The sequence below is a fragment of the Perca flavescens genome, chromosome 2, assembly GCF_004354835.1.
Source record: "Perca flavescens isolate YP-PL-M2 chromosome 2, PFLA_1.0, whole genome shotgun sequence".
In the NCBI taxonomy this organism is placed as follows: Eukaryota; Metazoa; Chordata; class Actinopteri; order Perciformes; family Percidae; genus Perca; species Perca flavescens.
Window position 1 is genome coordinate 19319638 of NC_041332.1, and position 25132 is coordinate 19344769.

The 25132-nt window shown below is 41.1% G+C and overlaps 2 protein-coding genes across 5 annotated transcripts in view; both read right to left on the reverse strand.

Moving 5' to 3' along the window:
• Positions 1 to 228: 228 nt before the first annotated feature.
• Positions 229 to 17378, reverse strand: map2k7 (mitogen-activated protein kinase kinase 7). 2 transcript variants are annotated; one of them, XM_028600800.1, is made up of 13 exons: positions 17225 to 17378; positions 16590 to 16777; positions 14313 to 14360; positions 11016 to 11160; positions 10817 to 10883; positions 9323 to 9436; positions 7111 to 7230; positions 5647 to 5754; positions 5371 to 5550; positions 5137 to 5217; positions 4114 to 4256; positions 1191 to 1236; positions 229 to 1067 (listed from the first exon to the last, which is right to left on the reverse strand). In XM_028600800.1, the coding sequence occupies exons 1-13, from the start codon at positions 17359 to 17361 to the stop codon at positions 924 to 926; spliced, it is 1521 nt and encodes a 506-aa protein (XP_028456601.1). In that variant the 5' UTR covers positions 17362 to 17378; the 3' UTR covers positions 229 to 923. The 2 variants fall into 2 exon arrangements, with proteins under 2 accessions (XP_028456601.1, XP_028456609.1); XM_028600808.1 differs by lacking the exon at positions 14313 to 14360.
• Positions 17379 to 21549: 4171 nt separating this feature from the next.
• Positions 21550 to 25132, reverse strand: part of pkn1a (protein kinase N1a) — a 58705-nt gene continuing 55122 nt past the window's right edge. For all 3 annotated transcript variants that reach the window (XM_028600461.1, XM_028600467.1, XM_028600454.1), the window contains exons 21-23: positions 24614 to 24721; positions 24267 to 24347; positions 21550 to 23266 (exon numbers count right to left, since the gene is read on the reverse strand). In XM_028600461.1, the coding sequence (XP_028456262.1) occupies positions 23063 to 23266; positions 24267 to 24347; positions 24614 to 24721 (393 nt within the window). In that variant the 3' untranslated portion in view covers positions 21550 to 23062. The remainder of the gene's footprint in view (positions 23267 to 24266; positions 24348 to 24613; positions 24722 to 25132) is intronic.

A 25132-nucleotide genomic window follows, 5' to 3' on the forward strand; every position in this document is an offset into this window, starting at 1 on the left:
CTGCTAAATACAATGACGGATATTCGAAAGTTAATAAGAGTTACTATCCTTACATATTAAAAATGGAGCACAGCTAACTGATTAATTAATTGTGGTTTGTGTGTTACAGCTGTAGTGTGAAGGTGAGGAAACGCGCACACACACACACACACACACACACACACACACACACACACACACACACACACACACACACACACACACACACACACACACACACACACACACACACACACACACACACACACACACACACACAGCCTGAGAATGTGTGATAATAGAAACACCTGAAGAATCATAATTGCACAGGACATTGTTGCCCTCCAGAACGTTTATGTACAATAGAGTTTCAGGTTTGCTAATGTAGCAGATGCTTTAATCCAGTGTAGTGACTACTCTGTTGACTTCTCCAACGGCTTGGATCAATGCTGGAGATAGACATGTAGGTGAGAAACTAATGACAAGTGGACGAAATGTAGAAACACATACAAGATACACACACAGTTTGTATGTGAGTGTGTGTGTGGCTGTTACACACAGTGATGTGACGTGATATGATAGTGTGACGAGACGCAACAGTGTGTAAATGAATGAAGCTAACTGCAGTGTGCACCTTTTTCTCTCCCCCTCCTTCCCATGTCTGCCTGTCCAGATTCAACACACTGATAAACAGAACCACCTGTGTCATCCATCCATCCATCCATCAGTCCATGTCTCCGTCCATCACTCCATCAAGTCTCCGTCTCTCCCCCTCCTCCCTGGGCTCTTCAGGTTCTCCGGTGGACTGATGGACAGGCGGGCTGAGTTTAACGCTATGCTTAGCTGCTAACGCTGGGCTTGACTAGGACAGACTGTCTGGGCTTGGCAAAGCTAAAGCTAGGCAAGACTAGCGTCAGGCTAAGCTAACGCCGGGCTGGGCTAGGCTACCTACTGAAGAGCGAGTGGAGCTGGTGCTGATGGCTGTAACACTGGCTGCTGCGAGGCGACTCGGTGCGATCCATCACCGTCTGGAACCAACCGGCCACATCCACCTCCAACACCTCGTAACGGCGGATGAAATTATGCTCCTGGATGACGGAGACAGACAAAGAGATACAGAGGAAGGCAGACATTTCAGTTACAGTTGACCATTGGGTAATTCGGATGCATCTCAACCAAATGTTTGTTGATCATTATGACTGGTGTCTTACCAGCAGCGTGTGGTATTTTGGCCTTTTTCTGTGATCCTTTGTGAGGCTGTGAATTTTAAAAGATACATTTTAAGGCAAGTTAAGACAATTTTATTCATATTTGCACATTTCATTACATGGAAATTAAACTCTCTTTACATGAAAGTGCATATAGCAACAGTGACAACAATACAAGAACAAACTAGGATTTCCAGCTCTGCCAACCAGTCAAGTTGTAGTTTACATCCATGTCTGTCCAGACTCATAATATATGGCGTGAGGACTTTAAAGCTTTAGTGCGTAACTTTTTATATTAATGAACATCCGGTACATTCAAGCCATTGCCAAATGAGTTGCTACAAAGCTAATTAAGACTATCAGCTCCACAAAACTCTCTCTGTATTTCTCAGTATGGCTATGTTCAGAAGATTGTGTCGTCCTGTGACTTTTCCGCTCAGAAACTCGAGTGAAGATTTTTTTTGAATCCTTCGTGTCCTCCTTGGCTACTAGCAACTGCATGGAGGAGGGGGGTAGGGGGCGGTGCGGTAGTGTTAATTTCGTCAGACAAGACAAGACTAAATATGTTTGTCAACGACTTTTTTTTCCATGACTAAGACGAGACGATGACGAGACCGCGCCGATGTCCAAAAACACTGACTAAGACTAAATTAACATGCATTATTGTTGACGAAAAAAGACGAGACAAATTTTTTTTGCATAAAATAAAAACTAAGATAAAATCTCTCTTTATTTTCGTCTACAATCGTCTCTATTTTTTCATCATGAGATAGAATATTCAGCTGTTACCGAGACCCAATGCTACGGCACCGACAGGTGCCCTAACGACCGTTATCTACCAGACCTAATAGCAACGCAGATTTTGGTGCCACTTAAATGCCTGCGCTTCTCTCTGATGCTCCTAAACGGACGTTAGAGTCAACCGAAACATCGCTGCACGGGGTGCTAGTTAACACTACACTCGGCAGCAGGTAACGTTAGCATGCTGTTAGCTAGCAGTTGGAGTAAACACGGTTACAATGCGGACAGCTAAACGGTGTAAAGGTTTTGTCTCTATTTCACTGAAAAACAACACATATGTTGCGTTCACTTGAAATACGCCTCGCCAGTTTCGTGCTGCATTTATTTTAGTGTAAAATATCCCTTTTGCCGTGCAGTGGTTGTTTTTGTCGTTTACTGGTGAAATAAGGAAGAGGCTCAATATTTATATAACTTTATATAATTTATTTATTTGTATAACTATTTGACTGAAATGGTTATCAGAAATAATTTATTTAAAAAAAAGACAAATGTTTTGACTAAAACTTGACTAAAATGGCGAGACTTTTAGTCGACTAAAACTTGACTAAGATACCTTGAGTTCTCTTTTGACTAAAACTAGACTAAAATGACGAGACTTTTAGTCAACTAAAACTTGACTAACAAAATGTTTTGGCACAAGACTAAGACTAAATTAAAAAAAGGTGACAAAATTAACACTACGGTGCGCGGTCACAGAAGGCTTGTATCTTGTGGACGCGCCGACAGTTTTGTTGTCATTACTTAGAATTCCTCATGGGGGAGACAGAAACTACGCACTATAGCTTTAAAATAATTGAATAGAAGGTATTAAGTGCTTTTTGGGGCGAAACCTGAACCCGTCATGCACAGAAGATCTATTTAATCACCAGATTACCACAGGATTAGTGTCATCAATTCAGCATCCGACAAATGTCTCCGCTTCTGTTCCTGAGTTTTGGCGCTGAATAATGGCCAGTAAAGCGTTTTGATTTGATGCCACAGTGAAGTTGACCTTCATTTAATTTTATTCTATTAAGATTAATGATCCCGCAAGGGGAAATTACATTTTTTTTTGCCTCTGTTGTTAGTTATTACACACCGGTTCTTATTAGACATTTGTGTAAAAAGTTAATTAGTGTATGAATTCTTGAGTTTTGGTCAAAAATGTGTTTTGTGAGGTCATATGACCTTGACCTTTAACCACCAAAATCTAATTTGTTGATCCTGAGGAATTTGAAGAAATTCTTTCCAGGAGGTCCTGAGATATCTCATTCACAAGAATGGGACGGACAGTTGGACCGGGAAACACAATGGCTCCGCCAGTGCTTTGTTTTAACAACGCTCGCTCTCTTCAGTCACTCTCTGGGTCGCTCGACCATATACTGTGCTCGCGGGTGCTCGTTGAGCCTCCGGGCCGGTTCAGACCGCTGCAACCTTTCCCTGCAACGCTCTAAATCGGTTTTGTTGCGAATCTTTTAAGCTTTTAATAAATCTTTTTAAAGTGGGTAAATAAATCCAACCACTAAGTGACAAATTTAAGTTTCACTTTCCATGATCTGTGACCGACGGTCGACCCCAGCCACATGATTCGACGATCAGTCGATAAGACTTCTGATTCGACTATGAATATTCTTAATCGGGGACACACCTAGTTGATATTCTCTACCAGTGTGCTTTTTAATCCATGCGTCTAAGTTGAAAAGATATTCAGATGATGGCGCTCAACACACAGAACGGTATTATTCATTACAAAGACTATAAGGTCTGCATAAAAGAAACCAAAAAAAAATAACAAAAAACACCAGGACATTTACACACACCCTACCCGTACCAAGGCCAGGAACATTTTGAGAAATCACAGTCTGGGTCGGGCCCAATCGGATTCAGGCAGAGAATCAAACCTCTGACACATGCACGTATAAGTAAACATGTAAAGCCTGATAAAACATTTTCAGTTTACTCTTGTACGTGGAGACAGTTGTGATAGATTTCAGGTCATCAGGCAGTTTGTTCCAGAGAACAGGACCAAAGTAGCTAAAAGCACCTTCACCAGAACTGAATCTTATTCTATGTCCAGTTAGAAAACCATCATCTGATGACCTGAGAGCTCTGACTGGATCAGTTTTAGAGTGAGATTAGTACTCACCAGTCTTTGACGAAGGACTGGAAGTCCAGGGAGAAACCCATGCCGAGGGGCAGCAGAGGAGGATCTTCCTGCAGCACTTTGGTCAGAACCTCAAAGTCTGTCTTGCAGTTCTTGTAGGGAAACTGTCCCGTGGCCAGCTCCACCTAGAGGACACAAGGACACATTAACTCATCCACTGTCAATAAGCAGCACCACCTCGTCCTATATGCTTATAATGAATTGTGCATAGGGCCATGTAATCCCCCAGGCGGCCTATGCTGCTGCCCATGGATTTATTTTTTACCCAAACATAATAATAGTAATAATAACCTCCAACCAGGAAGTTCTTTTTTTTACTAACAAGGAAGAAAACTAGTAATTTATAATTAATTGTTCTTGGCAGTGTTTTTATCCATCCATGTTCAGTGCATGTTCTGTGAGTTCCCTTCTCTAACTTGAACGTGTTATCAGGTAACCACTCTATGTTCACAGCTGCAGAATAATGGATGAAGCTACAACTGGAATTTGAGATGAGGCAAAAAATCCCTGACTTCAATTAAAAAAAAAAAAAATTATGGCTTTCAAACTTCATGATAAGCTAGCAAGCTCCGGTTGTGAACGGTGGTCTGAGGTCAGCACATCAGAGCACTATGATAACAGTTAAAGACTATATGCTAATGTCATACAACAAATGTTGAGCTGCTTTATCTTATCGTGCAAATATCCACGTCATACTGATGGAAATGAAAACTACAGTTGCTCCTTGAGTTTTTAGGCCATGGTCCTCCGTCATCACGCTGTGCATTACAACTGTTTTAATATGCATGATTTTGAGATGTGTTGCATATTTCTTCCATTTTGACACATTTGAAAATGTTATGTAAACATGTAAATAATGCAATTTTCTTACTGCAATGAAATGTAGAAAAGAAATGCTCAAATGTGACAGTTCTTACGAGTTCTTATGGCACCCCAGGATTGCTCAGCACCTACTTTAAGAACAAGTACACTTATTTTATGGTAATGAAATGAAAGCCGTTTTACCAGAGAGATGCCAAGGCTCCACACGTCTGCTCGGATGTCATAGTCAGGTTTGGTGGGATCTGGAGGGTCTATTCTCTCAGGCTGAAAGGATTCAAGAACAGGAAACACTCTATTCAGGGAATCAGTGTGTGTCATACGTCTTTTTTTTTTGTATTGTGTTAGACAGGAGGTGGTAACTTTGTGTGTGAGATACTTGTAGATTTTTGAGTGTCGACTGTGTGGGTTTTCACTCACCGCCATGTAGGCAGCACAACCGGCGCTGCGGGTCTTGGCCTTGGAGTCAACGAGGCGTCCGCTGATGCCGAAGTCGCACAGTTTGATCTGACCTTTAGCGTCCAGGAGGATGTTGGAGGGTTTGACGTCTCGGTGGATGACACCGTGTTTCTCTTTCAGGTAGAGCAACGCCTTCACTATCTGGAGCAGAAACATACACACAGGAAGAATATGAGAACAACACAATCAAGTGAGCAGTGTTGTACACTTTCCCATCTGTGCGTTTCTCCCACTTACTGCCACTGTCATCTTTCCAAGGATTCGCTCTGGGATGGGGCCCTGGATTCTCTTCTTCAGCTTCTCAGCACACGTTCCCATCAGCTCCATGGCAATGAATACATCCGTCTGTACACGAATACAACACACATATTCATCCAGCCTTTAGCAGTTAAGGTCAGGGGTAGGGCTGTGTATTGGCAGGAATCTGCCGATACGATACATATCATGACACAGGGGTTACAGTCATGGTTATGACTCAATATACATACATATATAAATACTTAGGAACCATCATTGACAGTAAATTATCCTTTGAGAGCAACACAGATGCAGCCTGTAAAAAGGCCCAACAGAGACTTTTCTTCTTGAGGAAGATGAAATCATTTAGCGTGTGCAGGACTCTGATGACTTTGTTTTACCAGTGTTTTATTGAATCAGTCTTGACATTTTGTATCGTGGTGTGGTACAGTGGTCTTCCAATGACCAATAAGCATAAGCTAACAAAGCTGGTAAATGTAGCGTCTAAGGTGGTTGGGGTACAGTTATCACAGCTGCAACACATATTTGATAGACGGGTCAGGGGTAAGGCTAACCAAATTTTAAACTGCCCTGATCACCCACTTTTTGGGGAGTTTAATTTGCTCCCCTCAGGTCGCCGTTTTAGGCTGCCTATGTTAAGAACTAAACGTGCCAGGGATTCTTTTATTCCTGTGGCTATTAGGAACCTGAATTCACTTGAGTGACATCATTGGATTTTTTATATAGAAATGTTCTTATTTATTATTTTATTTTCATTACTGTTCATTATGATATATTGACCAGTGTACTGTCCAATTGGATCTTGTCACTGGTTTTGGGGAAGGTGCCTCTATTGAAGGTGTTGATGTGTGTCCTGTGCTGTGTTTATAATGTTGCTTACACATGTATGTGTGTGTTTTTGGATATCCTGCTGCAAATCAAATTTCCTTTTCTAAGGATAAATAAAGTCGAACTTGAACTTGAATATACAGTATTGCAATATAATATTTTATAATAATATTTTTAATGAGGTCAAGTTCCAAAAATTGGTCTCAATACAATGAAATGGCTACTATGGGGACTAACATAATCACACATGAATACAATTAAGCTCATTACATCCACAAGAGTCTCAGCTTTCCAGTAATACCCAATTTATGCAACTCAAAGACTGTTTAGGGGCTGCAGTATGCAGAACACATTTGTACTGCATGAGAAAAACTGCATGTTTTTTTGCTCCAAACTGCATTTTCATTCACATATCTTGAGGTGAGAGGTCAATGGACTCCTGTGAAAATGGCCCTTCCAGATATTTTCTTACACCCCTATTCAGGAGGTACCACAGGGGAGTCCATGGACGTACAGTATAAGGGTAAAAGCAGTCACATTGCATGCTAATATACTTTACTTCTGCCCTACTATTTTGTTAAGAATACAGACGGTATGTATTTTGGGGACACTCACGTTGGTAACTATGGCGCCGTAGCACTGGATGATGTAAGGGCAGTCATGACTCTTCAGCACCACATCCAGGTCCATCAGGATCCTCTTGTTCTCATCCTTGTTTCCTGTACGACGCATTTGCTGGTGTCGCGCGCACACACACACACACACACACACACACACACACACACACACACACACACACACACACACACACACACACACACACACACACACACACACACACACACACACACACACACACACACACACACACACACACACACACACACACACACACATTACTGACAGCATTTGAATGTATGAAACACGCACACAATGCTGAGTGTGTAAAAAACAAGCCATTAGAAAATCACAAAACAAAGACTCCCCTGGTGCGCAGATTGACTGCCTGGTTGTTTAACAGCTCGGAACTCTACAATTAAGTCATCTTTTAAATAGGTGGGTTGTTATGTGGTGTTATTACTGCCACTGTGTTGGTACACTAGTCACAATTAAAGCAGAACAGAAACAGAAAATTTAGAGAGCTAAGTCGGAGTCAGTTAGCATTAAGCTCCTGCTGTATTTTGATCATGTTGACTAATGTTTAAGAGGTTATGTCTTCATGATCCCTGCAGGGAATTCCTTTCTTTTATTTTAAAAATAAGCCATGTTTGTTTCGATCATCAATTTTACAGAACACAATGCTCGTATTAAGGACACTTATGGCACTCCAAATGATCCTGGCTACCTGTCAAAAACAAATGTTGTCTAAATGCTGCTGTTGTTTATCAGAAACCCATCTTCTCAATAATTTTTAGCACAGCTTAAACATTCTAGCCACAAACACCAGCAGCTTACAAGGAATGCTAACAATCAATCATGCCAATTAATTCATTAATGTAAATTATGTCTTCCCAAACCTAAAACAAATGATCGGAAACGCACTGTTCTGTACAGCGTCTCCTCTGATTGAAATACATTACTAATAGAAAGAGCTTTAAACTAGAAGTGACATATAGTTTAGGTAATATGGTAATATTTCTTGGGCCTGTCTCTTAGCTCGTTCTGGGTTACCAATTCCGTTCTATTTTAAAGGAACACGCCAACTTATTGGGACTATAGCTTATTCACCGTATCCCCCGTTGATACATACCCTTCTCATCTCTGTGCGTGTTGTAACTCTGTGTGACGCCCCCAGCACTAGCTAAACCTAGCGTAATCGGTTCCAACTAGCCTACTGCTCCGAATAAGTGACAAAATAACACCAACATGTTCCTGTTTACATGTTGTGATTTGTATAGTCACAACGTGTACAAATAACAAGGTCACTATGCTTTTACTATCTAGTAATTGTTGACTCTATTACTCCAACTCTGCTCCTCACCACAGGGCTTCAGGTGCTGCTAGCAAATCACTCCACCCAAGTAGCAGAAGTAGCAGTGCTTTGCCTTTCTGAGAATATAGTTCCCAGTATGTATACGGTTAGAAGTACGGGTGGGGGGAAAAAATCAATACAGTATAGTACCGCAATATTTTTCGTGGCAATACTGTATCGATACACAGACGCCAAGTATCAATCTTTTATGATATATGTGTTGGTCAGTCTGTCTGCTTGACAATCCCATTTTGCAGCAATAAAATTGAAGTGAGATGAACAAACAGAGAAATGTATCTTTTTCGATAAAACAACATTTTCCTTTGGGGGCATCATTTGAAATTGGGAAAAATTTGAAGTTGGAAAAAAGGTAATACATTGCAATATATCACAGAATATTGCAATATGTTTAAAATCGCAATAATATCGTATCGTGACATAAGTATCGTGAGGCCTCTGGTGATTCCCACCCCTAGTTAGAAGATGGCTGTGTCTCATGTGACCTTGTTATTTGTACACCCTGTACAACATGTAAACAGGAACATGTTGGCGTTATTTTGTCACTTATTCGGAGCAGTAGGCTAGTTGGAACCGGTTACCTCCAGGATCTGTGCTAGGCTTAGCTAGCGCTGGGGGCAGAGTTACAATACACATGGAGATGAGAAGGGTATGTATCGACTAACTTTGGTGGTTACTGTGAATAAGCTAAAGTTCCAATAAGTCGGCGTGTTCCTTTAAAGTAACTGTGCTATAAAATATTATATTTTTGATGCATTTCATAGTCCTCATTTTATCATTTTCTTTCTTTCTATGTGTTGTGTGAACAGTGAACAGATGAGTGCATAAGGGTCTTACTTTGACAGCGATGACATGGCCGGTCTTCTTGAATCGCACTTTAAAGACCTGTCCACAGGTCCCGCTGCCGATCTCCCCCTCACTGATCAGGTCCGTCACCTCCGCTGGATACCGCTGTGGACGGACAAGGAGGCACAACCACAGACAAAACAAGACTTCAGATCATTCTCAAAATATTTGTATTACTGGTTCAAATGTTAGTTGTTTTTATGCAAACTCTCCAAGCTGAAAATAGATGAGAGGCCAGTTCTGATTTTCTGCTTTGTAAGAAGTAATAATCTCCCCAGTAAACCCCTCTGGGCCACTTAGTCATAAACGTTTTGATGTGTAATTAAGCTGCTCCCCCATTGGCCAAGTCTGAGAATACCAGCACACAGTGGGGCGATGCATTGTGTCTCTGCTTCGTTAAAATTGAATCACCAGTGACTGAGATGCTGTGAGTGACGTCTGATCGAGTGCTTGATGTAGCAACCTCTCTGGGCTAATGAGAGGAAGTAAAAACAATCTGGAGTACAGCAATGAGTCAAATCATTTTCCCCAGCATCTTCAAACCTTGACTGGCTCAGGATGCGATACTGGACCAGAGGGCTTTAGGAGGGAGGAAAAACAAACAAAACGAAGCCAACCCATTCTCTATCTCGAATTTATCTTGGTAGACAAAAACAACACACATCTCACTGTTTTTGAGTTTTTATAATAATCGGTTTATTGTCAAAGAGAAAACAATGCCAGAGAGGGCTGTTGTTTTACTTGATAGAGATTCTCTTCTCTGCTCCAAGACACTTGTGGTAGTGGCGTGTATGTTTGCTTTCATAGGGTTTTAACCTTGACCCGGTTTAACAATGGTCTCCCTTACTGTACCAGCCGACCTGCTTTTTCATCGTAGTGAAATAGATTCTTTCTGAATACTGAGGAGAACCAACAAGTGTTAAAAATACTTATGTGTTAAGAAACTCATTTAGAACTAAGATAGGGATAAATCTGGCTTATTTAATATTTCTTTTATTGTCAATAAGTCCCAAGAAAAGGCAAAAGACCAACAATGTGTTACTTTCCTATTTTCCTACTCCGTCTATAGTGCTCATCTTCCACCTAAATGTCCTAAAGCAACTGCAACAGTAGTTTAAAGCTAATGTTACTCAAACAGGAGGAAATCGTACATTTGTTGGGGACTATTTTCAGCTGTGTATTAATACAAATGTATAGCTCTTGGGAGTATTTACAGCAGCAGGACCGAGTATGCGGGACTGATTTAAAATAAACTACAGTGCCCATGTTCATCGTAATGAAGGAACACGTCATCCAGTGGAATAAAGAATAGGATATATCCGACTTAATAGAACATGTTAGTTGGTTTTGGTCTTTTGACCATAAGAAACGTTTCAAATATGGCCTGCCTGATGACCTCTCACCCTGGTTTAAGTTATGTAATGTGTGACATGTAGGAGATTAACATTTCCAGACTAGAGAAACTCAACATGTATCACATCTCACCTGACCATCGATCTTCAGGTAACCCGTCTGTTTCATAATCTCCTGCAATTTCTGGTCGATCTCTGCACTGTGGGTACAAAACACACACAATAACACACAAAGTGAGGGAGTGTAAATGCTACATGAAGTATGTTTTAGTGTGAATATCCATAGCAAGATAAGAGTGGATGCATTTGTGTGTGTGTACGCGTCCACATACTTCTCTAAGCTTTTCTGCAGGCCGTATGGAGGCGTGGGCAGGGTGAGCATGTGTCGCGGGCGGCTGGGGTAGGGGTGGTGCTGAGGGGAGCTCTCTGAAGATGATGAACGGCTGCCTCCATCATTGGCCAGCGGCAGCTGGAGCGCTGGGGTGGGGGACATGACACATTAGAAACAGAACCAATGGTACAGTGCGTTTTGCACCCGAGGCCAGCATGCCAGAAGGTGTAAGATGACTATGTTTATTCATGCATTCGCTGACTCATCATTTTAGTGGTTTAAAGCTGTTGTGCACCATTAGAGAATATGATAATACGTATATTATTATTTGTGATTTATTAGCTTTCTTTAACAAATGTCTCTCTGACTTTGTATTTCCTTGTTAAAAATCTGGGCTTCAGATTTTCTTTTTATACAAATCAAAGTGTCTGATGAGAAAAGAATGTGCTCTATCATATCCTGTTTAGTACCGACTGAAAATGACTTCCCGTGAGAGACAAATGGAAACTAGCTTTGGCGAGGTCAAATAGTTCTTTCACTGGAGCCCTGCTATCTTGACCCTGCGTAGTATTTAACCACCATATGAACTTGTTTTTATTTCCCCAAAGTCACAGCTTTGTTTTTGTTTTGCTGACGTCCCGACCTAACGTTAAAACAAACAGGACGGTTATCTCAAAGCAAAAGCAACACAATTCTCAGGCAGGGAGGGACATCACAGGGTTAGCCTGCAGCCTAGGAGGTACAGTTTAGGGATGTAGAGCTCCACAGTTCGTTCTTAAAGGAAAACTATGGTTTATAAACATTTGGGTTTTCTATTATTAGCTGCAGCCATTAGTTTTATTAGTTATGGCAGCATTGTCCACACTAAAATGACTGCTGGGATCTCAGAATGCACATGACACAAAACACACGACCAACAACGAAAAAGTACAATCAGTTGATCACACAGGTTAACTTATAAACAACCCAACTGTTTATTTGGAGGAAAAACCAAAAAGTGAGAGCACATTTAATGTTGTTATTAATCCCTCATTGTACAGGACAACTGGGAGTGTTCACAACCACGGAAAAAAAATTGTTTAAAGTTGAACCAGAGAGTCAATCTGTGAAATGTAACGGATGTTAACAGACAGTTTGAGTAATCATTTTACGATTAACTTTTGTTTTCTCCATCAAATACGTGTGGCTAAGTTGTGTATTTTTACAACCTGTGTGATCATTTAACCGCTTGCTTGTGCATCTTTAGCAATGTCGCCATGTTCCAAGATGTCCGAGATGTATTTTGGTGAGTAGTACAATGTTATCGTAACCGACAGAACTGATGGCCGAAATAATGAAAATAAAACCCAAGTTGTAATAAACCGTAATTTGACACTGAATATTAGCCACACAAAAGAGACTCAGCCTGATTGATACCCCTCAATGGCTTTATAACCCTGGATGTTGCAACATGCTTCTTGCCCCGTAGGTCTAAATCATGCATTCAAGGACATGTTCAAACTCAGCTGACCTTGACGTAGCAGGTGTATGTGCAAGCAAGCACTGACTAATTTTGGACATGGAAGATAACATGGAGATGTTATAGAACTTCAGGAGAACAATCTAAAGTAGTATTAGCACAAACCAAGTCATGCAACCAAATGCTCAGACTATGACTATGAACACCAAGTGTGGCTTCAGAAAAGTTGAAATCCCTGCTTATTATATAACTCACACCAGCAACTTTTTAATGTTCGAAACCAGTTTGCAAAACATTTAGGAGGACCATGCAGCGGTTAATATTATCATTAACATTATTATAGTTTTTGTAGCAGAAGGCTGGCAGCTCTTCTGAGAGTGCCAGCAGGTGTTTATATCCACGAGTCACCTGTGGATGGATCGGCCTGTAAGGGGAGAATCAGTTAGTGAAGGGGAGGAGGTGTTAGTATGGAGAGGAAGAAGGACTCAGGCAGTCTCTGGCACAGATTGCATCTCCATAGCTCGGCTGGCTCCAGATGGACGGATGTGAGCATAGACGGGTAGAGAGCGCAAGGAGATGGGGAGACACATAAACACACACACACACACACACACACACACACACACACACACACACACACACACACACACACACACACACACACACACAACATACTCGCAGGAACTGCTGCACCGCTTCCAGCTCACACAGTTCTGCTGCAAAAGGAAGGGGGAGCGGGGGGGGGGATGCCAGAAGATGAATAACAGAGAAACAACATCAAACAGAGAGAGAGTGAAAGATGGGGGAATTTCGGCCAAAACTGCATAGCAGAGTAAGCTGGAAGTCAGTCAGTCAGTCTCGGACATTAAGTCCTCAGTCGCCACACAAAGAAAACAGAGAGGGAGAGAGCAGCCAGAGTGTTCACAGCACTCCTGCAGACGGACCAGTGGGGATGCTAGATTAGAGACGGTGTCGGACAAAACACAACCCAAAACATTGTATCGTGCAGAAAAGCCACATGCACCGCGATTCTCTGCCTACAGCAAAACGAAGGTTAATCATCTGACACACGTCCACACGCACACTGTGAACATCAACACACACCAACACTGCCCTGCCACTGGCACAGACAGAGAGAGGAGTCAGAATGGAAAGATGGAGAGAGGATGTGATTTGAGGGGAGGTGTAAATAACTGCTGGGAGAAAATATCAGAACTGGTCAACAACTGGTTTCACAGACATGGACTTCTACCCCTCAGTGGAGGTTGGTCTTCAGAAATTAAGTGTGTGAGAGAAAGTATGGGTCTTCTTCTGGCATGTTAAATGTTGTGGTTAATCTGTGTCTCTAAAACCAACCTTGTCAACTGATGCCAACAAAAGTTACTTCTTATATGTTACTTAAAAGACAATTCAGTCGATCTGGCTGAAATACAATGTGCCCCTGTATTTGCTGGAGAGAGTAAACTGAATTTTACAGCCACTTGTTAAAGGCATAAGAAATCTTTTTTCCACACAGTCTGTCCTTTTTAGACTATTATTACACTGGATGTAAAATAACATGGATAAAATTGTTACAAAGATAAACATGAGTAATTACAGTAAGTGAAGTAGTAGCATTGAAAGCCTATTAGGCTCTACTGGCAGGAGTAAAACAAAGGAAAGTTAACTAGTGTAGAAAATGTAGGGAACTGCCTGCGTTTTTGTCTGATAGGATTAAAAAAATAAGAAAGACAAATATGAGGGACGAGGGGATAGAAGGTGAAACAGGGAATACAGGTGTTGGGGAGGGGGGGGGGAGAAAGAGAGGTGCAGTGGCAGAGAGAGTGGATTAAATGATACCTGCACGCTGGGAAGGGGCTGGAGCAGGACTGAGCTGGATCACGATGACTAGACAGAGGAAAGAAAATATACACACACACGCACATTACTGCACTGTTACACTGAGACGATCACACACGCACGCTCCATCATATCATCACAGATAGGGAAAAAAACACTTTATTCTATCTTTTTCTTATTGTCAATAAATTCTACGAAAAGACCAAAATCAGCAATGTGCTAGTCCATCTTTCAATACTTTCCGACTTCCAAACCCTGTCTGTGGCACTCAGCCCCAAGTCCACTGGTTATGGACTGAAGTCATAAATCTTTAGAAACAGGTCACAAATATATAATTACATAAATAAATAAAAAAGTGGGATACACCTACTAGAAACTCAGAGTATCTGCTGATACAAAGTACCGACCCGCTAACACAGGTCTCTTTTTCCCAAAAAATGTATTTGTATAACTCAGTGCGTGGAACTTATTGGGATCACTTAATGTAAGCTAACTAAAAGGATGGGATTGCTGGTGAAAGAGAAATGGCCCAATGACCACCATTTGATGATGATGGAAAAGACTGAATTTTATAATGACATTAAAGACAAAAACTGTATTTAATGGAGTTTGGTAATATCATGGTTATTACCCAATCAACTAAAATCAGGTCAGTGTCGGATTGGAGCGTTACTAGATATTGGTCTACGTCACAGAGGAATAAACCAGGCTTTGGATACACAGTCAAAACATGGTTTTGGTCTTTTCATGAGATTTGGTGACAATAATAAAAAAATACAGCACCAGCCTTTCCTTCAACTAATTCACAATACAGACAGCTGACGTAACCTCACAAAACATTTTAAAAAGAACAGAAAGGGAAAAGAAGCAGGTTTGTGGTCAATGTCTCTCAAAGCTCATATGAATAGACAAGTGATGATCTGTAGGAAAGAATGATCTTTGAACAGCCAGTGAGTGAATAGGGTTTCTTATATTGTTGGCTACCAGTTTGAAAAGCCCACTATGTTAACCTAGTAAGATAATAAAGAGCTTTCTGTCTCCACCACAGTGTTTATTTCACTGTTACACATCAGTCAGCACAGGTATGTTGCAGACTCCCCTGTTGAACTAGCTGTTCTGTTTGCTTGAGAGTTTTCTCCTGCAGACGGTTCAAGTGCCCAAACATTACTGTTTCACCAGTTCTTACAACACTCACTTCCTATTCACTGAAAACTGTGAGGGACTTTATTGGAACTCCCTGCCTGAGGATCTCAGACTGGCAATCACAGTATCTTCCTTTAAGTCCCTTTGTAAGATTCACTGCAACCTTTTCAACAAAGGTTCAATTATCAAGCTTTTTCTTAACAGATGGTATTTGTTGTAACTATTTATATTCTTGTATATTGTTATATCTTAAGTGCTGGATCTTATATACCTCTATCTTTTATTGTAAAACAATTTGTAACTTTCTTTTTAAAAGGTGCTATATAAATAAAGCTATTATTGTTTATGTCAATAAGTCAGCAACAGACTGGAATTGAACAAGTATATGTTAAGTATAAGTTTCTTTCAATCTTAATTTTATTGTATTTATTAAAATGTTAACTGCTTGTTTTTATTTGTATCCTACTATGTAAAGCGTCTTTGGGGACTTCTAAAAACGCTATATAAATCTGGTGTATTATTTAGTAGTAACGTTAGTTTATATCGCATAACAACATAAGGGTTGGTAACGCTAGCTAGATCTAATAGCTTCCACATATTAGCGTCTGTTTCGTCAAGGGTCAAAACTGGCAGTGAAAACTGACTTTGCCGCAGGAGTCACGCAAGCAAACACACTGCTTAACACGTATGTGAAACTATAGCTAAGCTGGGAATAAATGGCACCTCCATATGATTTTAGGTTTAGGCTGAACACTAGCTACATCAAATGTTTAGATTGACGCTGGGCCTGCCACCGACTATCACTCAGATTGTGTTAGCCTAGCTGGTTTGACAGAATCAGAGCAGATTTCGGGACGTGCCTGCCAGCTAGACATTTCATGACAGCGCTGAATTTTTTTTGTTTTTTTCCTTTACTAACTTTAGAAATTGTCCCACTTGTTAAGTTAGCATTTTACAGTAAAATCAACCGAGCAAGCTGAGTCGGTGTTTGTTTATGTAGCTAGCCTGTTAGCATGTCGTAGCACGGAGCAGCAAAACACCGCCACTCCGTCCCTCCTCCCTCCGCCTCTCCGATCTTTACCCCTGCTATTCTGCCTGTTACCGACTCCCCGGTCCTCCCGGGTGGACACTCACTTGGCCTCGGACGAGGTCGCTGCGGACTCATGTCGATGTTAAGGTCGATTCTCCGGCGAGCGTCTTCATTTTCCTGCTTTAGTTTCTCCTCGATTCGCGACAGCCTCTGCTCCAACGACGACATCTTGAAAAATTGAGCACCATGTAGTTCCCAGCAGAGCTCTCGACTCCCCTCTCTGGCAAGCAGGCTGGACCAGCAAAACACACACACACACACACACACACACACACACACACACACACACACACACACACACACACACACACACACACACACACACACACACACACACACACACACACACACACACACACACACACACACAATGTGACCAAAGTCATACCTTTACAATTAATAGTCATTTAACGTTACCCATTTCATACTGTAGTGGGTATGCGTGCAGTTTGGTGTCCCAATAAATTCCCTATGGAAGATGGGTTAGGGCTAGGGTTAAGGGTTAGGCGTTCAGTCATAAACCCGCTGATGGTATCTTTGGCACACTCAGTTTTTGGAAAATAATTTGGGACACTAAACTGCACCTATACAAGTGGTTATTATTATGGGCCAGGGTCTGAAGAGGAACATTGTAAAATCCACGTAAATTGATTTCAATGGAAACAAGCAGTAGACTTACTTGTTATGGCGCCTTGGACCATTTATCATAAGGTCTTCAACAGCAGAGATGGTTTGCTTAGTTTGAATGGACTGTCTATGTTTAAACAAAATCATCTTAGCTTTTAACATATTCAGTGACAACTGAGGAAATTCCATTTGCAGAATAAGCTATGTACGGCGGAAAGCTCCAGAACAAGTAAGTAGACAATGAGTTGAGCTTGTTTTGTTAAGTTTAGGTAAGTACTTTGATATGATGCACTGTGGCCATGCGGGCAAGTAAATGTTTAAGTCCAAAGCTGAAACGATTAGTCAATTAATTTAGTCAATTGATGAAAAATAATCTGCAACTTTTTTCATAATTAGCCAAACATTATCTGGTTCCAGCCTCTGAAATAATTGCTATTTTTCTCAGTTTTATATCATAGGCCTTTTTTTTTTTTACTGAAGACATTTTGACAAAGCACAGGTGTAATAATTAAATATGGCTGAATTCCATTTAGCTGCTTCAGTTTCAGGGTCTTCAGGGTATTGCTTGTTTACTGGGACACTTGAATAACAAAGCCATCGTCAATGTTATTAGTAAGTTACTACTTAAATATCTTTGGGTTTTTGTAGGCTACTCTTAATCGGACAAAACTAGCAATTTGGGATGCTTGTGAGATTTTTTATACTCTGACATTTTATAAAATAAGAAATTAGTATAGAGTAAGAGATAATGAAAATATTTGTTAGTTGCAGCTTCATATTTTACCATTACAAACCATCCTTCAATAATAATAATACTAAAAAAATGTCACCAATGGTGTCCAGTAGTGACAACAGACATCTCTGCTGTCACTGTGATTTGATAATACCTGAATAGTAGAGGGACATTTGAGCACTTGCATATAAAAACACATTTTCCTCATGTATTGAAAATCTATTGTCTTATTTTCTCCCCTATGACATTTTGGTACTATTTTCTCTGATGTATGTATTTTGCTTCAACATATAACTTCAAGTGGTCTCTGAAATTTAATCGCTGAAGCAACATGTGTTGCTTTCACTGACTGTATACACACTGCTATGTTGTAAATGACATTCAGCACAGTGTGTATCCCAACTTGCAGAGAATGCATGTGGGTGTTGCACATTATTAAAAGGCAGAGAGGTTTCAATAGTTTAACATACCATCGCTGCAGTTATCCCTCTCTTGTGTTTTCCCATGAAAGACAGATTGGAACTGGCCTGTTTTACTTATTTTGGCTATACATACAGGCGACACGTTAAAGGTCCCATGGCATGAAAATTTCACTTTATGAGGTTTTTTAACATTAATATGAGTTCCTCCAGCCTGCCTATGGTCTAGCCTCGTGAGACCGTCCTGATCTCGCGAGCTCCAGTTTTCCACTCGCAGATCAGTCTGGCATCTTGAGGCAGAGAAAATTTGGAGCCGTTAGCCAAACAACCGGGCCAATCAGCGTTGGTTTTGAGGTGGGTTAGGTGGTGATAGACCGATGGTTTATCCAATCAGCTAACCAGTATTATCAGCCAATTCTGTTAGCCGCTCGCTAATGCTTTTTTTCTCTTGGATCCTTCTTTTGGAATATGGTCCGGGAACCTGAAATGGTGTCTTTTATTCCTAAATTCTCGTTACACAAATGGCAAATATCCTTTACCGACATGTTGCTTGCATGCTGAGCTTACGAGCTATGCTTTGCCTGCAGCAGCAGGGGCGGGCTTGTGGTTGTATTTTTTCACGCCCGTGGATCTGATTGGTTGATTTGGCCCATCTATCACCAACATAGGTGATAGACAGATGGTTCATCCAATCAAATAACTAGTATTCCGCCCCTTCCCAAAAGTTCTCCAACGGAAAGTTCCCAGATGGATATGCCGAGCAAATGCGAAGCAATCCATCTGGCGGAGTCAGGTTACCTATGGTCCCCCAGTGGCTAGAAATGGTGATAGGTGTAAACCGAGCCCTGGGTATCCTGCTCTGCCTTTGAGAAAATGAAAGCTCAGATGGGCCTGGAATCTTGCTCCTTATGAGGTCATAAGGAGAAAGGTTACCTCCTCTTTCTGTGCTTTGCCCGCCCAGAGAATTTGGCCCACCCATGAGAGAGAGACATCATGGCTTTCAAATGAGTAAAGTGGCAGTTGTTCAAGGCCACACCCCCACTCTCAACCTTGCCCCCCCCTCTCTCCTCCTCAATAGCTACAGACACAGAAATTCTAAAAGGTGTAGACACATATAGCCGACGGCCAACCGTTGACAGAAAACCCCATCGAGTCCCCGAGGTCCAAAAAACTGCCACAGAACAGACCAAAAAGACAAGACGCTAATCTGTAATGTCGCCCAAGAAATGAAAACCGGCAGCTGATTGGACGAACGCGTCACATGGGTTTTTCTCCGGAAATTCAGACCTGGACTGTCATGGCGGCCGTTTAGAATACGATCTCATATTGTACTAAAATAGTTTACTGAAACGTGTTTCTGAAAACATTTTAAGCGAGAAATAGGTCGTGCACTTGCTGAATCTGTCTTCATTTCAGCTCAACAAAGGTCAATTTAAAAGATTTTCATCAGATTTTGAGAGACTGTAGTCACCTCATTCCGCTCGTCATTTCCGGGTGAGTCCCGACGGCCCTGCCGCCGACCGAACACGTCAGGTCGGCCAAAATGAACTCCGACAGCCCCCCAGACGAACAACGGCACGGGACACACCGAACAGATTTGAGTCACTGACCTCGCCAGACTGTCCAACGGCCCATAATCGGCCTGATGTGTCCTGGCCTAAGGAAAGCTCATTGTGGGACTGGCTCTAGTGGCTGTGATTCTGCACCAAGGCTGAATTTTGGGAAAGAGACTTCAGATACAGTATTAGGAGACCACTAAGGCCTATATAAAAGCATCCAAAGAGCACCATGTCATGGGACCTTTAAATAAATACTATGAATCGATTAACCAGAAGTTGTTTTTCCATGAGTGATGTTTGCTTCTTCACAGGAGGTAAAAGGCCAGGATGCAGAGCAGCAAACATGGAGCTGGTTTAGGGATTCAGATCTGACACTTGAGCAGATGATGCAGTAAAGCTCTCTGACCTCGGGGTCACCGTCCTGAAACCCAAAGGAACCCAAGTAAACTGATGAATCTGACTGTTTTTGTGTTTAAATTAGGGTCATATCAATATCACAATGTTATTTTTTCTCTCCAATATTTATAATCACATTAAACAAGCTGATGTTCAACATAAATGTGTTCCACTGTTGTGGATGGATGTATTACATCATTATTAGTCTCGCTTTGCGAGACCTTCCTACACAGCGCTGCGGCGGAGGGTCTGGCTAGTCCACATTGCATTCCGGGATGGGAGAAAAACGTCCTCTGGTTTATTGGCATTTCTTTAAACCAATCACAATCGGCATGGGCTGCGCTAAGCTCCGCATGGAGCCGCTGCAAAATAGCCTCGGGAAGGAACTTGTTTTGGTGGAACGTGTACGTTCAAAAGTTGTTTAAGTCGTGGGAGAAAAAAAACTCAGATTGGACAGATAGTCCAGCTAGCTGTCTGGATTTACCCTGCAGAGATCTGAGGAGCAGTTAACCATAGTCCTCAGAAATCAACTGGAGTTTAAATTTCCCACAAAAAGAAAGTGGGAAGGAAACGGACATCGGCGAAAAGACATGCATCCGTCGTGGATATAGACTACATGATTATAGAGCTGAAAGATTAGTTGATTAGTTATCAATAGAAAATTAATCAGCAACAATTTCGATAACTAATTTATCATTTAAGTACTTTAATGAGCAGAAATGACTTTCCCTGTTTTTTCCCCTACTAATGTGAGGATTTGTAGCCGTTTTATGTCATTTTCAATCCATTATATTTGGGCCTTGGACTTTTGGTTGGACAAAACAAGCAAGAGACGCCTGGTTCTGGCAAGTTTTGATGAACAATTATATAAATCTTTTTCGACTAAACAATTAATCGCTTGATCCAACAAATAATTAAAAGATTCATCTATAATGAAAGTAATCCATAATTTTTTATGTAAAAAGATGACCTGAACCTATCGTCACGACAATTCCACTGAAAGGTGATAAACAATATTTAATTATTGCAAACAGAAATTTAAATCCAAAAAAGGTCAGTGACCAATTATGATCCTGACCTATTCATTTAGTCACAAATATGACTACTTATATACTATGATTTTTTTGTTTTGTTTTTTATACTGAGATGCATGTTATTGCCTCTTATTTTTCTCTTTCTTTCTTTTTTACTTGCCTTTGTGGTATCATTACTCGAGCCTTTCTTTGGTTTGAATGAACACGCCCATACACTTAACAACAATACACAGACGAAATATTCACTCCAGGTTTTCTTTATAAAATAAGTCATCTCATACTCTCACATGGTTTTGTATTGTCATACACAAGAGGAGTAAGATCCACACCACCATACATACTGCTTCACAACAAACCCAGAATTGGTAAAGTGTTTACCACTGGCTCATATTTTCCAACATTTATCATTGTGTTTCAAATGAACAAATGTTTGCTGGGATATAAGGCAGCACTCACTGCAGCAAGCTCTTCTGTGGAAAAGTGGCTAATGAGGTTAGTTTTGCTTGTGGAACCACCCAGCTTTTCCAAAATCACTAAGATATTAATCGGTTTTGGCTAAAACAGAGATGATTTTATCACTACCTACATAATGGATAGCAAACATTGCAATGAACACAATGGATAGTTCTGGAACTAGAACAACAGTTAGAGCCGGTGTTTGTTGAGTTTAAAGTCAGATATAATCGTCTTGGAGGGAAATTACTTTCTTCATGTTCACAAAACTCTGGTAGCATATAGATAACTGAATGAATGTGTCTCAACCCCAAAATGGACAGACTCCGTAATGTTACTTGAACATCAAGTCTTAGTGTTCAGATTTTTCTTTTTCAATTAAAAAGAATTACTGCTTCACCTGTTAATATCACACTGTGTATAATACCCAAATATCAAATTTAAAAGTACGTGGTGGGTATTGAATAATGCGTTGAGGAGTCAACGGTCATAAAATAGGACTTCTTTACACGTTTGTGGCAAAAATTAAAATCCAACCAGCACATATTTTGAAAACGAGTTGGTAGAAGTCTAAACAAAAGTCAGAAAGTGGTTCTTTACCCCGTAGTTAATTCATAATTCGCCTAGCGTCGGCCAGCAGGACTGAGGGTCATCATCATACGACTGCTGGGAAAGCTTTGAGTACAGAGTCACTCTGAACGTCACCACTTCCACTCTCACGGGCAAAACCTCTTTTTCCTTTTTCTTTTTGAGTTGAGAGTGTTTCTGCAGCACATCTTACCACTGTTCCTGCTGCTGTATACAAAGGGCCACAATATAAAAACAAAATGATTTTCTGTGGATCAAATACAAGTACAAATGTAAGGCATTGGAATGAGAGGCCATTAAACTACCCCCAAACAGTCAACAGCTCCTCCTCTTACAGCTGCACAGGTGACTACACTGACAAACGAGAGTATGGGAGGAGGCATTTTAAAGGCTAATGTTAGTAAAGATTTACGAGTCACTGGTGTGTTGTACAATGATTTGAGAGGGGGCTTTCGTTTGTCCAACATTTTACCCCATCAGCTATCCGTCCCAGCTTTTATTTTCTCAGTCCTCCATCTTTAAAACCCTGCATACACACAAAACACAGACGACTGGCTCCGGTCTCTCCACATTCATTCACAGTGTAATTAATGGCGGACAAACAGTCAGCGGATAGTCACTCAGTTGAGACAGTCGGTCCGCTCAGATGAAACCGTCGTGAAGCCTTCAAAATCGAACATTCCTTTAGGTCTGTGAGCCCCCGGCCCATTAGCAGAGGTCAGAGACGTAGTCAAAGTCCCGGAAGCTGTCCTGGTCTTTGCGGGAGAGCACGCGAGGCTCACGTGGAGGCGTGAGCGCCGGAGCTTCGGTGGTGAACTCCTCGTCGAAATTGCTGACGTCTTCCTTGCCCACAATGGAGGGCACAAAGGGAGGGGGCACTTTCCTTTGCAGCAATGCCTCCCAGTCCACATTCTGGTGGGAGACGGAGAAAAAGTGACGAGAAATAATTACAAAGTTGAATTCAGAATCTGCTGATTTTTCTTAGTTTGCCATATATATTTCCTCCAAAGTGTCAAGGACCAGTAAAGCGGTGATGCCATGGGCCAGGGATAGTCGGCTTTAATAGCGCCAGGGTTCAGCCCCTTTTAGCCTTATCTGCTGCTGCAAACTCAATATTTCCTGCCACCGCTTCACATTAAGAGACGTCTAAACAGCAAGAAATGGACATATTCTGTGCTATTTGGTCGGCAGATGAGCAGCATTGCAGGAGGAATATTATAAGCAGCCAAAGTGAGATGTTGGATGACAAGCCGCAGGTGACAGGTTCACATCTTCCAATGTTCCGTATTAGGCTCGGTCACTTCTCTGTTAGATACAGGGGAGCACAGCTATGGAACAATTATATCAACACTGCATTTCAGTCAACTTCTGTCAAAAATTATAAAACGAGGCTTAGGACCGGTCTGATGAACCAATCTTAACGGTCTTTATTGTTCTGAACTATTCATATTTGATTTTGTCTGGCCTTCCTGTCTCTCATAACTCCTCACACATAAACACATAAATTCACATATTCTGATTTTATCTATATTTCTATAATTTATTTTATGCATTTGTTGTTTATGTAGCCAACCTTATGCTTGTTTTTGAAATTCAGTGCTTACTTGTGTTCAATTTGTTGTTGTTTGTTTAGGACTCTTTTAATTGTAATTGCTTATTATATTTTTTTCTTCTCTTCCTAAGGTGAGATTCCTTCTATAAGCCCCTAAAGGTTTTCTTAATCTGACCTGCCCAATCTTTATTTTATATTACTTTAGTTTCTTGTGTTACTGTTGTCTTGATTTTATTGTGCAAAAATAAACAAATTAAAATCCACATCATCAAGGTAAACAGTTTATTCAACCTCATCATGTTCTCATGCGGAAAAACACTCGACTTCTCTTCCCCCATCCATTAAAAAAACAGAACTTACTCGGAAAAATGGCTGCTTCTTCACCTCTTCTGCATCTTTTTCACCAGATCCCAGTCTTCTCTCTGGGTTCCTCCTCAACAACTACACACACACACACACACACACACACACACACACACACACACACACACACACACACACACACACACACACACACACACACACACACACACACACACACACACACACACACACACACACACACACAAAAAACTGAGTAAGTGGACGTCAACCATGTCAGTGAATAGGAAGTGTTTCATGTGAATGTGCAACATTTGTCACATGTTGTTCATGGGTCATACAATCAGCAAGAGAAGGAGAAAGTGTCTTTGTGTGTGTAGTCTCACCCTTCTCATGATGCCGATAGCCTCAGTGGACAGGAAGCGTGGATAGCGGACTTCATCATTCACAATGCTGTCAAACACCTCCTCTTCATCATCTCCTGGGAATGGAGACTACAAACACACACGCAAAAGGAGGATGAACAAAAGCCCACTTTATGCCATACAATCCATTTAAAATTCACAAAACAAGGTGTTAATCACAATGAACCATAACCCTGGATGTAAACATCCAGTTCTATTTGTAAACAGTGAGTAGGAATATAAATAAAGCATCTAACACTGAAGAAATTCAGTCCACTTGAAATACGCCTAATTCACCAATTTTAAGTTCACATTTTCAAATCTATTTATTAATATGAAATCATATACTTGGCTCTTGGCTAGTGTTGGCAATGATATATGATGTTTGATGTTATGGGACAGTGCAGAGCAAAGGAAACATATGGAGACAGTGGGATGACAACAACTACTGTAAGGCTCCGTGGACAGATCTGAACGAGAGACACTGCAGTTACATGATTA